The 14,160-nt window shown below is 35.9% G+C and overlaps 1 protein-coding gene across 1 annotated transcript; it reads right to left on the bottom strand.

Moving 5' to 3' along the window:
- Nucleotides 1-3,160: 3,160 nt before the first annotated feature.
- On the bottom strand, nt 3,161-9,735 carry LOC143246882 (peptidylglycine alpha-hydroxylating monooxygenase-like). Its single transcript, XM_076494133.1, has 5 exons — nt 9,657-9,735; nt 9,136-9,215; nt 8,558-8,608; nt 6,469-6,518; nt 3,161-4,247 (listed from the first exon to the last, which is right to left on the bottom strand). Exons 1-5 carry the CDS (start codon nt 9,730-9,732, stop codon nt 4,064-4,066), a joined length of 441 nt encoding a protein of 146 aa, XP_076350248.1. The 5' UTR covers nt 9,733-9,735; the 3' UTR covers nt 3,161-4,063.
- Nucleotides 9,736-14,160: the final 4,425 nt, after the last annotated feature.

Genomic DNA, 14,160 nt, shown 5'->3' on the forward strand with positions numbered 1-14,160 from the left:
AGAGGTTTTGGTTTAATTATTCCACTTTAAGTTAAAATCATGATTACGTATTTGCGATAGAATCCTAACTGAATTATAGAAAAACTCATTTTATTCATTTAAAAAAAAATCCATCGATCTGCAACTTGAAACGTACGTTGTTACATGCAAAATCCAGTTGTCTTTTGGTAACATTTCATACATCTGTATCAACAAAAGTATGATTTGATATTGTTTTAAGTATATATACAATATTTTGACCGTGATCTGTGGTTCCCTTGAATTCCTTTTTATATATCATTTTATGTTTTAGTTTAGGCCCATACTTATCTCGACTAAACATTTCGAAGTTTTCAGTAAATTGTTAACACATCTAAGTTAAAGGTTAGTCACCATAATTCGCATGTTTTTACTCTGTTTTTATTTGAATTTACATTTTTTGTATAAACCATTTTTATATCTCTCTTCTGAACTCTCTCTTAACTAATGATGATACTCGAAGTTCACTTTTACGTTCAAACTTTATGGCATAATGTTAAACATCAACCTGTTGGTTTTTCTTAAGATGTTTAAACAGTAATTTTTATGTTGCATGACGTTATTAGAAAAATATGTTCCAACCCATCATTTATGATCAGACGGACAACATTTGTATTTTATAATGTGTGTTTTCTTATAACAAAGCCACATCGGGCTATCTGCTGAGCCCACCGAGGTGAATCGAACCTCTGATTTTAGCGTTGTAAATGCGAAGACATACCGCTGTACTAGCGGAGGGCTTGTATTTTATAACGCAGAGTAATCAGAAAGACTTATCTCTTAATATAATAATTAATTATTGTAAGTCATTTCACAAAAGGTGTTCTGTAGAAACAATATATTTGTTTTACCGTCAAACAATACAGTGTACAACCAAATTTAATGTTTAGTCAAAATTGTAGTTATTTTTCACCATTAATAAGTTATTTGGCTATAACCCACTCTGAATTTTTGTTTACGAAAAAATGAAAAATTTCAAAATTGTCACACATCTGGGCCTTTTTCGATATCGTATAAAACAATCTAAAGCTGGTTAAGTGAAGAAGCCCACTACATATTACAAATACTGCTTGTGGCGACACCTTGAAACTTTGTGTCACGTCACATTCACTTCTATTTGTTGGCATTAATTGTGACAACTGAATTATTCATCTTCAAAGTAAAAATAAATAAATTTTTGTCAATCAAAAACGTCTAATTTTAGGTTTATCATGAGAAAAAAATAAACTGATTAAAAAATTATGAATACTTATCAATAACAATCACGTAATACTAAACTTTTATATCACACACACCGCCCCTAATTACGGCCAGGCATGGCCAAGCGTGTTAAGGCGTGCGACTCGTAATCTGAGGGTCGCGGGTTCGAACCCCGGTCGCACCAAACATGCTCGCCCTTTCAGCCGTGGGGGCGTTATAATGTAACGGTCAATCCCACTATTCGTTGATAAAAGAGTAGCCCAAGAGCTGGCGGTGGGTGGTGATGACTAGCTGCCTTCCGTCTAGTCTTACACTGCTAAATTATGGGCGACTAGTGCAGATAGCCCTCGAGTAGCTTTGTGCGAAATTCAAAAAACAAAACAAACAAACATTACCTGGACACGCAAAACACATACGAGGGCTGTTCAAAAAATACGCGGACTGACGTCATAAAACAAAATGTACTTTATTTAGAAGTTACAGGTCTGGGACCCCTTCAAAGTACTCTCCTCCCCAACGCACACAATTATCCCAACGGTGTTTCCACTTGTTGAAACAGTCTTGGTTTGCTTCTTTTGTAATGTCCTCCAGCCCCTTCGTCGCATTTGCCTTAATCTCGGGAATCGTCTCAAATCTTCTTCCTTTCAAGGATTTTTTGAGTTTGGGGAACAAGAAAAAATCGCAAGGAGCAAGGTCAGGTGAGTAGGGGGGGGAAGAACAGTGATCGAGTGTTTGGCCAAAAACTCACAAGTTCTGAGGCACAAATTTCGCAGCAATGCGGTGCATCTTCAATTTTTCGGTCAAAATCTCGTAACAAGGTCCAACTTATATCCCACACTCTTCAGCAAGCTCCCTGACAGTCAGACGTCGATTTGCCCGTACCAGGGTGTTGATTTTGTCGATGTGTGGGTCGTCAGTTGACGTGGAAGGACGTCCAACTTCAATGAACTGTCGACTATCCTTAAAACGTTCATGCCACTTGAAACATGCCGTACGCTTCATAGCAACATCACCGTAAGCCGTGTTAAGCATAGCAAAAGTTTCAGTCGCAGATTTTCCAAGTTTGACACAAAATTTCACAGCAAGTCGTTGCTCCTTCAGGTCATTCATTCTGAAATCCGCCAAACGAAAATATCGCACTTCACTTAAAACCGCGTAGCTAATACACAAATGAAGATATCTGCAATCGGGAAATGGCGTCGTAATCAGCTGATCTGTGCGAACCTAGCGACACCAAGCGGATTCCCCTGGAACCAACTGGAGCCGCGCAATTCAAACAGTCCGCGTATTTTTTGAACAGACCTCGTATAGTCCACTACGTAGTCCTGTGTTAAGAAACTAATAAATAGTATTTTTGTTTATTAAAGTATTAAACAATATCATGTTATTAGAGAACAATACTATAAGACATAAAAGCTTATTATAAATTCTATTTTCGCTGAAAACGTCCTTTTGTCACTAGGAGTTATGCGACACCAAGTGTTTGTTTGTTTGTTTTGGAATTTCGCACAAAGCTACTCGAGGGCTATCTGTGCTAGCCGTCCCTAATTTAGCAGTGTAAGACTAGAGGGAAGGCAACTAGTCATCACCACCCACCGCCAACTCTTGGGCTACTCTTTTACCAACGAATAGTGGGATTGACCATCACATTATACGCCCCCACTGCTGGGAGGGCGAGCATGTTTAGCGCGACGCGGGCGCGAACCCGCGACCCTCGGATTACGAGTCACACGCCTTACGCGCTTGGCCATGCCAGGCCCCGACACCAAGTGTAATAACGTTTTAGATTACAAGTGAGATCCAGTTCATATTTGTGATCGTGATGTTTAATAATTTTTATTATAATGTTAGTGGAACACATAATACTAATAATTTATTTTTACTTTATGATCCTTTAACATAAAATTATAATGATATATGTGCGATAGAATCCACACTGACCTTTTGATAAATTAATTTATTCACTTCCAAGAAACATACAAAACATTTCACACGTAACATTATATAATGTAGGGTAACTAGGAAGCCTTAAAATGTCATAATAAGTGTTACAACAATTTAAACTACATATGTCAAAAGAAATCTAAACTTATAAGAAATAATAAAAGCAAGTAATGTCACCTAATATACAGTAATTAATCATTGTAATTCACTTCACCAAAATACAATGTAAAAATAACGTAATTGTTAACTTTCATCTTACCATCAAATAATACACTGCACAACCAAATAACAACGGGTTTTATTTTTGACCATTAATAAATAATTAATTGACTCAACTGAGGTCTAAACATTTGTTTATAATAAAAGGAAAAATTGTAAAACAATCGTATCTTACAATATAATGTAAAACGACTTAAAACTGGCCAAACAGAGGCTCACTAAATGGAACATATGTAATTATACAACATCTAACGAATGTAATCACATTAGGCCTAAGATATATAATTAAAATTACTTCTTCCTGTGAACATTTCTTATCAGACACCTCTCAGTTCATGCATTACGACTTGAAAGAATGCTTGTTAGATATTTTTTACAATTATAAATGACTGGTAATGTCTTTAGAACGTATTTTCCTTCTTATCTACTTTCATTTCTTGGCATTAATCACAACTATTAAATTATTCACATCTAAACTAAAAGTCAAATATATTTTTTTAAATTTCACGTTAATCGAAACGTCTAATCTTAAAAAGTTTATTTTCAGTGAGTTATATATATAAATTAAACGAACCTTAGGTTTAACATAGAACAAAACTAAACAATATTTTTAAATAGTTACCAATGTAGATTTCTAATAATTAACCAATAACTAATAATTGTTACGTGTGAAAGTATAAAATTAAATATCATTAAGCGAGCTTGCGTCAGCGTCCACATCAGGTGGGACATCGCCAATAGATGGATCGTATCGCCAGCGGTAAACCGGTGGTCCAGCAGTGAAACAGTATTTGTCTGTCAGTATCCGGTCTCCATTGACGTAGTACATGATGTAGAAATTACACATTTCGTCATTTCCTGTAAGCCTGGGTTAAATAATTTATTGTAATTATAAAGATTATATTTATATCATCAGGTTTATTGTTAATAAGAGCATTTAAAATAGAGTGAAATGTGTAATAATACGTCAACCAGATGTTCATCCGCTGTGTCTAGGCCTATAAGGTCTTCCGTTTAACACTGTGGCTCTTCTGGCCGGCTGGGATATAACAGATTTAGTAGTGTCATAATGTTATCTATAATAAAAACTGTTAAGATATAACCTGGACTGAGTCTGAGAAGTGTAGTGTTTCATCAATTATACCTTTGTGACAACACACTAGAATTAAGGTAATAATTAATTAATATCCTAATAATGTACATGGCCAAGCGTGTTAAGGCGTTCGAGTCGTAAGCCAAGGGTCGTGGGTTCGAATCCCCGTCACACCAAACATGCCCGCCCTGTCAGCCGTGGGGGCGTTATAATGTGACGGTCAATCCCACTATTCGTTGGTAAAAGAGTATCCTAAGAGTTGTTGGTGGGTGGTGATGACTAGCTGCCTTCCCTCTAATCTTACACTGGTAAATTAGGAACGGCTAGCACAGATAGCCCTCGAGTAGCTTTGTGCAAAATTCAAATCAAATAAACAAACAAATCAATATTCAGAGAACTGGCGAACCAGAAAGCTAGGCTTCGCTAACAGCAATATAAAACTTAATATTTTTGTTTATGGCTGTCATTTCTGAAAGTATTTTGGTCTTGAATAATAAAAGGGTTTAGAAACGATATGATAAACAAACAGACATAATGAAATAGTTTAAAAATACCTATCGAAGGTTTGAAAATTATCGTGTAAAAATCCTAAATATATATCTCATCTAATTTATTTTTCTACAATCATGGTTACTGCTTTTCATGTAATTAATAGAACTTTTGATTTTCAGTTTTAACCTGTAAAGGTTAACGAAATACCCCGATACAAAGTAAATTGATGTATATCCAATAAACGCCGGAAAAACACAAGAAACGGTTACTGAATCCACATTAGATTCAACGCTTTTCCAGTGCAGGAAATTATGTGAGGTCTCTTCTTTTCCTACCTCTATCTTGATTCATTTTTGGGTAGTCTGTACGCACTCTAGCTAGTTAGGGTTAGGAAAGGTTAGACTAATAAGGATGTTATTGTTTTGTATATTGTAAGTCGTGTAACACAAATTAAATTAGATCCTTTGTAGACAAGAATTTTATTGAAGTCGAAAAATATCATAGTAAATAAAAAAGTGGAAGCCCTGAAAAAAACAACAGAGACTCGGGACAAAGTTGACAAAATTGAAATCTTCTTAAGTTAGACCTACTTCTCTATAACTGTATATACTACTAATGAAAGATTCAAAGTATCATCTTTGAAAGTTATTAAGATAAACATCTTTTTAAGTTAAGCCTACTTCTCTATAACTGTATATACTACTAATGAAAGATTCAAAGTATCATCTTTGAAAGTTATTAAGGTAAACATCCTTTTAAGTTAGGCCTACTTCTCTATAACTGTATATACTACTAATGAAAGATTCAAAGTATCATCTTTGAAAGTTATTAAGATAAACATTTTTTTAAGTTAGACCTACTTCTCTATAACTGTATATACTACTAATGAAAGTTTCAAAGTATCATCTTTGAAAGTTATTAAGATAAACATCCTTTTAAGTTAGGCCTACTTCTCTATAACTGTATATACTACTAATGAAAAATTCAAAGTATCATCTTTGAAAGTTATTAAGATAAACATCTTTTTTAAGTTAGGCCTACTTCTCTATAACTGTATATACTATTAATGAAAGATTCAAAGTATCATCTTTGAAAGTTATTAAGATAAACATCCTTTTAAGTTAGGCCTACTTCTCTATAACTGTATATACTACTAATGAAAAATTCAAAGTATCATCTTTGAAAGTTATTAAGATAAACATCTTTTTTAAGTTAGGCCTGCTTCTCTATAACTGTATATACTACTAATGAAAGTTTCAAAGTATCATCTTTGAAAGTTATTAAGATAAACATCCTTTTAAGTTAGGCCTACTTCTCTATAACTGTATATACTATTAAGGAAAGATTCAAAGTATCATGAAATAACAGTTTTAATTTACTGGTGTGCGTGTTATTCGAATTATTATTTCCCGCGACTTGTGAATCACGTGCCCTCTTCTTTGGGTTACTTAATAACGTGGATTTTACTTAGAACAACAAAATAAATAAAATTATTGTCTTACCCAACTCGGGTTGTAACATCCCTAAAGTTTTTCATCGTACATCGAGCAGCCTTAATCAAAATAAATATCAAATTGCAAATTAGTGACGACGGTATTTGTTTCATCTACTTCTAATTTGAAATAAAAACATTTTTGGAATTTTTTAATTTTGTTTTAGAACGAGAATACTTGAACCTCATGTCTTGACCAAATACGGAGTCCATTGTTTCGCTGATATGACGTAATTGGAAGCTATTTTTCAACGATATAATATTATAAGTATACGTTATGTATATATACATATCCATCTAAGACTTAGCTAGAACAATTAATTACTTAGTCGTTGTGTTCTGCCTCTCTCAGATTGCTTCCTTAAATGCACTCTACCACCAGTTGTCGCTTTAAATTTGGGGTGTCTTTCGCCGAAAAAAATGAAGGAAGAGATATGAACATATTTGAAAAATGTTCACGATTGTGCACTTAATGAACAAAGATAAATATTTTAACTTCATACTCGGTTTGACAAACGTTTTTCGTTTTTTATCGCTTCAACATGTTCCTCGATTTTGCAAGTAAAAACAGATTGCACAAACTTAGGTGTGCTTTCTGATTGTACGGTAATGGTTGTTTGTTTGTTTGTTTGTTTAGGAATTTCACGCAAAGCTACTCGAGGGCTATTTGCGCTAGCAGTCACTAATTTAGCAGTGTAAGGCAAGAGGGAAGGCAACTAGTCATCACCAGTCACCGCCAACTCTTGGGCTACACTTTTAACAACGAATAGTGTAATTGACCATCACATTATAACGCCCCCACGGTTTAAAGAGCGACCATGTTTAGTGTGACGGGGATTCGATCTCGCAACCCTTGGATTACGGGTCGAACGCCTTAACCCAGCTGGCCAAGCTGGGCCCGAATGGTGAGAATCAAGTCGAGTAGCTAGAAATTTGATAAGAATGGATTCGTTTCATAACTTAGCAATCAGAGAACAGTGAATACAAGATGTCAGTTATTAAGGTTATTAAACAAACTATAAATACTGTTTTGTGTTATATTGTACTTCTACGTTTAGACCGGGCATGGCCACGTGGTTAAGGCACTCGACTTGTAATCCGAGGGTTGGGGGTTCGAATCTTCGTCACACCAAACATGTTCGCCCTTTCAGCCGTGGGGGCGTTATAATGTACAGTCAATCTCACTATTCGTTGGTAAAAATAGTAGCCCATGAGTTGGCGGTGGGTGGTGATGACTAGCTGCTAACCCTCTAGTCTTACATTGCTAAATTAAGGATGTCTAGAGCAGATAGCCCTCGTGTAGCTTTGCGCGAAATTCAAAAACAAACAAACGAATATATACAAAATAATCGTCTGCTTAATTATGATATTTGAAAATATTCAGCACACTTGCAGAACGTGACCCTTACAAACAGCAAATTCACGAGGTTAACATCGTGGAATAATTAGTTAGACCGAAAGAAACTATTACACCATGTAACAAAATGTTTACCTTTACTTGTTCCTGGACAGAAAGTGTTATTTCCCAATTACTTATGCCTAAAGTAAATGAAAAATACCTATTTTTCTCTTCAAACTTTGCTTTTGTGACCTGGGAGTGTATGACAAAAACATGATGGGAGGCTGATACGTGAAAGTGATTTACATTACAGTCGCAAATCTCGAAAAACTACTCACTTCTAAACATTTCTGTATAACTTTAGTATAAATTCATGTAAATCTTGATTCATATGTTGTTTTATTCAGACCTTATGAAAATGAATATGTGCAAATTTGCCCGTTTTTACACAGAAAATAGATTAATTTCTAAATTTCATTATCTAGGTCACGAAAGCAAAGTTTGAAGTGAATAATGGTCATTTTCAGTGCTTTTACAACATAAGTAATTAAGAAATAACACATATTATCCAGGAAGATAATTTGTGTTACATAGTGTTACTTAATATAAATTAATTATGTTTTAAAGTTGTTTAATTGTGACGTAATAGGCTAAAGAACTAGTGATTAAAAGTCACATCACTTCACTGCTTCTCTACAGAGATTTGCTTCTGTTTAGAAAGTACAAGTTGTGATTTATATAAAATATTATTCATACTTACCACAACGTCTCCTTGAAAAATGGAAATCTTTTTATTGACCGGGTAAAACATCTACAAAAGAGAAATTCCGTCACTACTTAGAAGTGTTTCCAAATTAACCGAGGAAGAAAACAAAAAAAAATGAATTTAACATACTTATTAGAAATAAACGAATGTGGACCGTGTTATCTAGAAAACAAACTAACAAAGATAGACCACTCATACTCTGATATCCCAAACAACACATTTAATTCGTGTTGTTTCTAAGAGTCAAAATAGTCGTAATTTTAGAATAATACCCTGGTTTCCCGAACTTTTGCTGTAGGCCATGTTGTTATTTAAGAACTGAGATACTAGTTTTAGAACATATAGACCCTAAATTTCTGGAGTTTTGATATATTAAAAATGTACCTTTTATGACTTCAGAAATTTCTAAACTTCAATGTGTATTTTCACTATTTGTTCAGTTAGGCTTAGCTATCCGGACTTATTTCCTACAAAATCCAAGTAACGTGAACTCCAAATAATTATACGATTTACTTTCACAAGTAACATTGTTGACCACACAAGAGGAACACGTTACAAACTGTCCAACTTGCCTGTGGTCGCAGCGGATCGTGTTTTCCAATACGCTCCCACGTTCCGTCCTTCCTCATCACATAACCAGCTACAACTTTTCCTAAAAAAAATTACAAACTGTTGGAAGTTAAACGGTTGTTGTGTTTGAACTCAGCACAAAGTTACAGATATGGGCTATTTATGCTCTGCACACCACAGGTATTGAAACCCGGTTTTTAGTGGTGTGAGTCCACAGACATGCCGCTGTGCCAATAGGGGGCGAAGTTTAACGACCTCGACTATACGTCTTTCATAAAAATAAATAAATCTTACAAGCTATATTTCTATGTTATTCAGACAACACATGTTCTACTATTTGTCAAAAGTGAATAAAGACAGCACCAGTTTACTTGCAACAGTTACAGATAATAACTTCCGTTCTTACGTTCAACCAAGAATGACACAAACAGGTTCTTTTGACCTTAAATATTCATAAAAAAACAACCGACTTTCTATAGATGACAAAACAGAATAAATCCGTTTTAACTTTAGCATTACTTACCCAACTGGTGGGTGTGGGTTCGAAATGCGAATGGGTGGAGAACAACCGGCTCCTCTATGGTACATGCTGTCTCCATGTGTTCTGTAAATAAACGGTTAGTACGTTTTACACATTTAGGTCGATACTGTCCAATTTTTTAGCTGTTACACAATTAGTTTATTTTATTAAAAACTCTTCTAAAAACAAATCTAAGGTTGTCATATTGCAAGAATCACTATAAATTATATATCCAACCGTATGTGTGTGTGTTTTTTCAGGCTATATGCTGTGTCCACCGAGGGAAATCGAACCCCTAATTTCAGCGTTGTAAATCCGAAGACTTACTGCTCTCCCACAAGAGGAATACATCCATCCGAAACTTTGCACTTAGTTTAAAATGTATTTTTTTTCTTCAGGTATTCTTCTTGCCATAGTCGATAGCCCCACATGGCCAGGAGGTTACAGCGCTCGACTAGTAATCTCAGGGTCGCGGGTTTGAATCTCCGCCACACTAAACATACTTATCCTTTCAGTCGTAGGAGCGTTAAAATGACGGTCAATCCCACTATCCTTTGGTAAAAGAATAGCTCAAGAAATGGCGATGGGCGGTGATGACTAGCTGCCTTCCCTTTAGTTTTACCCTACTAAATTAGGGACGGCTAGCGCAGATAGCCCTCGTGTACCTTTGCGCAAAATTCGAAAACCAAACAAAATCTTTGTCATTTTGAAAGACAAAATATTTCTTATTAAGATTAAAAGTAAACAACTTGTAATAATGGATACTAAGTTATACCTATTATAGATGGTAATTAGCTAATTGTCTTTATAAAAAACGTCGCTTCTGGTGGGTACATCTGCTTACAACGCAAAAATATCAGTTTCAATACTTTCTCGAGAGGGCACAGCAAAAACAAGTTATCGTATAACAATGCACTTAACAACAATCAATATGAACAGTACTCTACTCAAATATATTTATGGAGATTTATCCTAATTTAGATTTAGTTTACATTTTTGCCTGCACGGGTTTCTGTGGGTTAACTAGTGAGATAAACTGCATGCTAGCTTAGTTATGGTTGTCAAGCAAAGAAGTAATTTCCTCCGTTTATTTTTTATTATTAAACTCTTTTTATTTATTCTAAATTAAGTTAAATTATTAAGTAATCTTCTCTTGAAATGTTTATTTATTTACTCTCTGTAGTGAAAAAACATTACGTCCTCTAACGAGATAAAACTTTACGACGAAATTTGAAAATTAAATGTTCAAATTTTTCCCTCTCTCATTATTTGGGTATATATGTGTGTATATCCAGGATGGTCAGTCCCTCTCTCTCTCATTATTTGGGTATATATATATGTGTGTATATCCAGGATGGTCAGTCCCTCTCTCTCTCATTATTTGGGTATATATGTGTGTATATCCAGGATGGTCAGTCCCTCTCTCTCTCATTATTTGGGTATATATGTGTGTATATCCAGGATGGTCAGTCCCTCTCTCTTTCATTATTTGGGTATATATATATGTGTGTATATCCAGGATGGTCAGTCCCTCTCTCTTTCATTATTTGGGTATATATGTGTGTATATCCAGGATGGTCAGTCCCTCTCTCTCTCATTATTTGGGTATATATGTGTGTATATCCAGGATGGTCAGTCCCTCTCTCTCTCATTATTTGGGTATATATGTGTGTATATCCAGGATGGTCAGTCCCTCTCTCTCTCATTATTTGGGTATATATATATGTGTGTATAGCCAGGATGGTCAGTCCCTCTCTCTCTCTCTCATTATTTGGGTATATATGTGTGTATATCCAGGATGGTCAGTCCCTCTCTCTCTCATTATTTGGGTATATATGTGTGTATATCCAGGATGGTCAGTCCCTCTCTCTCTCATTATTTGGGTATATATGTGTGTATATCCAGGATGGTCAGTCCCTCTCTCTCTCATTATTTGGGTATATATGTGTGTATATCCAGGATGGTCAGTCCCTCTCTCTCTCATTATTTGGGTATATATGTGTGTATATCCAGGATGGTCAGTCCCTCTCTCTCTCATTATTTGGGTATATATGTGTGTATATCCAGGATGGTCAGTCCCTCTCTCTCTCATTATTTGGGTATATATGTGTGTATATCCAGGATGGTCAGTCCCTCTCTCTCTCATTATTTGGGTATATATGTGTGTATATCCAGGATGGTCAGTCCCTCTCTCTCTCATTATTTGGGTATATATGTGTGTATATCCAGGATGGTCAGTCCCTCTCTCTCTCTCATTATTTGGGTATATATGTGTGTATATCCAGGATGGTCAGTCCCTCTCTCTCTCATTATTTGGGTATATATGTGTGTATATCCAGGATGGTCAGTCCCTCTCTCTCTCATTATTTGGGTATATATGTGTGTATATCCAGGATGGTCAGTCCCTCTCTCTCTCATTATTTGGGTATATATGTGTGTATATCCAGGATGGTCAGTCCCTCTCTCTCTCATTATTTGGGTATATATGTGTGTGTATATCCAGGATGGTCAGTCCCTCTCTCTCATTATTTGGGTATATATGTGTGTATATCCAGGATGGTCAGTCCCTCTCTCTCTCATTATTTGGGTATATATGTGTGTATATCCAGGATGGTCAGTCCCTCTCTCTCTCATTATTTGGGTATATATATATCCAGGATGGTCAGTCCCTCTCTCTCTCATTATTTGGGTATATATATATGTGTATATCCAGGATGGTCAGTCCCTCTCTCTCTCATTATTTGGGTATATATATATGTGTATATCCAGGATGGTCAGTCCCTCTCTCTCTCTCATCATTATTTGGGTATATATGTGTGTATATCCAGGATGGTCAGTCCCTCTCTCTCTCATTATTTGGGTATATATATATGTGTGTATATCCAGGATGGTCAGTCCTCTCTCTCTCTCATTATTTGGGTATATATGTGTGTATATCCAGGATGGTCAGTCCCTCTCTCTCTCATTATTTGGGTATATATATATATGTGTGTATATCCAGGATGGTCAGTCCCTCTCTCTCTCTCATTATTTGGGTATATATATATATGTGTGTATATCCAGGAGGGTCAGTCCCTCTCTCTCTCATTATTTGGGTATATATATATGTGTGTATATCCAGGATGGTCAGTCCCTCTCTCTCTCATTATTTGGGTATATATATATGTGTGTATATCCAGGATGGTCAGTCCCTCTCTCTCTCATTATTTGGGTATATATATATGTGTGTATATCCAGGATGGTCAGTCCCTCTCTCTCTCATTATTTGGGTATATATATGTGTATATCCAGGATGGTCAGTCCCTCTCTCTCTCATTATTTGGGTATATATGTGTGTATATCCAGGATGGTCAGTCCCTCTCTCTCTCATTATTTGGGTATATATATGTGTGTATATCCAGGATGGTCAGTCCCTCTCTCTCTCATTATTTGGGTATATATGTGTGTATATCCAGGATGGTCAGTCCCTCTCTCTCTCATTATTTGGGTATATATGTGTGTATATCCAGGATGGTCAGTCCCTCTCTCTCTCATTATTTGGGTATATATGTGTGTATATCCAGGATGGTCAGTCCCTCTCTCTCTCATTATTTGGGTATATATATATATGTGTATATCCAGGATGGTCAGTCCCTCTCTCTCTCATTTGGGTTGGGTATATATGTGTATATCCAGGATGGTCAGTCCCTCTCTCTCTCATTATTTGGGTATATATATGTGTATATCCAGGATGGTCAGTCCCTCTCTCTCTCATTATTTGGGTATATATGTGTGTATATCCAGGATGGTCAGTCCCTCTCTCTCTCATTATTTGGGTATATATGTGTGTATATCCAGGATGGTCAGTCCCTCTCTCTCTCATTATTTGGTATATATGTGTGTATATCCAGGATGGTCAGTCCCTCTCTCTCTCATTATTTGGGTATATATGTGTGTATATCCAGGATGGTCAGTCCCTCTCTCTCTCATTATTTGGGTATATATGTGTGTATATCCAGGATGGTCAGTCCCTCTCTCTCTCATTATTTGGGTATATATGTGTGTATATCCAGGATGGTCAGTCCCTCTCTCTCTCATTATTTGGGTATATATGTGTGTATATCCAGGATGGTCAGTCCCTCTCTCTCTCATTATTTGGGTATATATGTGTGTATATCCAGGATGGTCAGTCCCTCTCTCTCTCATTATTTGGGTATATATGTGTGTATATCCAGGATGGTCAGTCCCTCTCTCTCTCATTATTTGGGTATATATGTGTGTATATCCAGGATGGTCAGTCCCTCTCTCTCTCATTATTTGGGTATATATATATGTGTGTATATCCAGGATGGTCAGTCCCTCTCTCTCTCATTATTTGGGTATATATGTGTGTATATCCAGGATGGTCAGTCCCTCTCTCTCTCATTATTTGGGTATATATGTGTGTATATCCAGGATGGTCAGTCCCTCTCTCTCTCATTATTTGGGTATATATGTGTGTATATCCAGGATGGTCAGTCCCTCTCTC

Source organism: Tachypleus tridentatus, chromosome 3, assembly GCF_004210375.1.
Source record: "Tachypleus tridentatus isolate NWPU-2018 chromosome 3, ASM421037v1, whole genome shotgun sequence".
In the NCBI taxonomy this organism is placed as follows: Eukaryota; Metazoa; Arthropoda; class Merostomata; order Xiphosura; family Limulidae; genus Tachypleus; species Tachypleus tridentatus.

Coding starts and splice junctions, on each gene's coding strand:
- LOC143246882 (XM_076494133.1), bottom strand. CDS start 9,732: ATGGAGACAGCATGTACCATAGAGGAGCCGGTTGTTCTCCACCCATTC. Junction 6,519..8,557: donor TTTTTCAAGGAGACGTTGTG/GTAAGTATGAAT, acceptor ATTTTGATTAAG/GCTGCTCGATGTACGATGAA. Junction 4,248..6,468: donor GATGTTACAACCCGAGTTGG/GTAAGACAATAA, acceptor TATTTAACCCAG/GCTTACAGGAAATGACGAAA.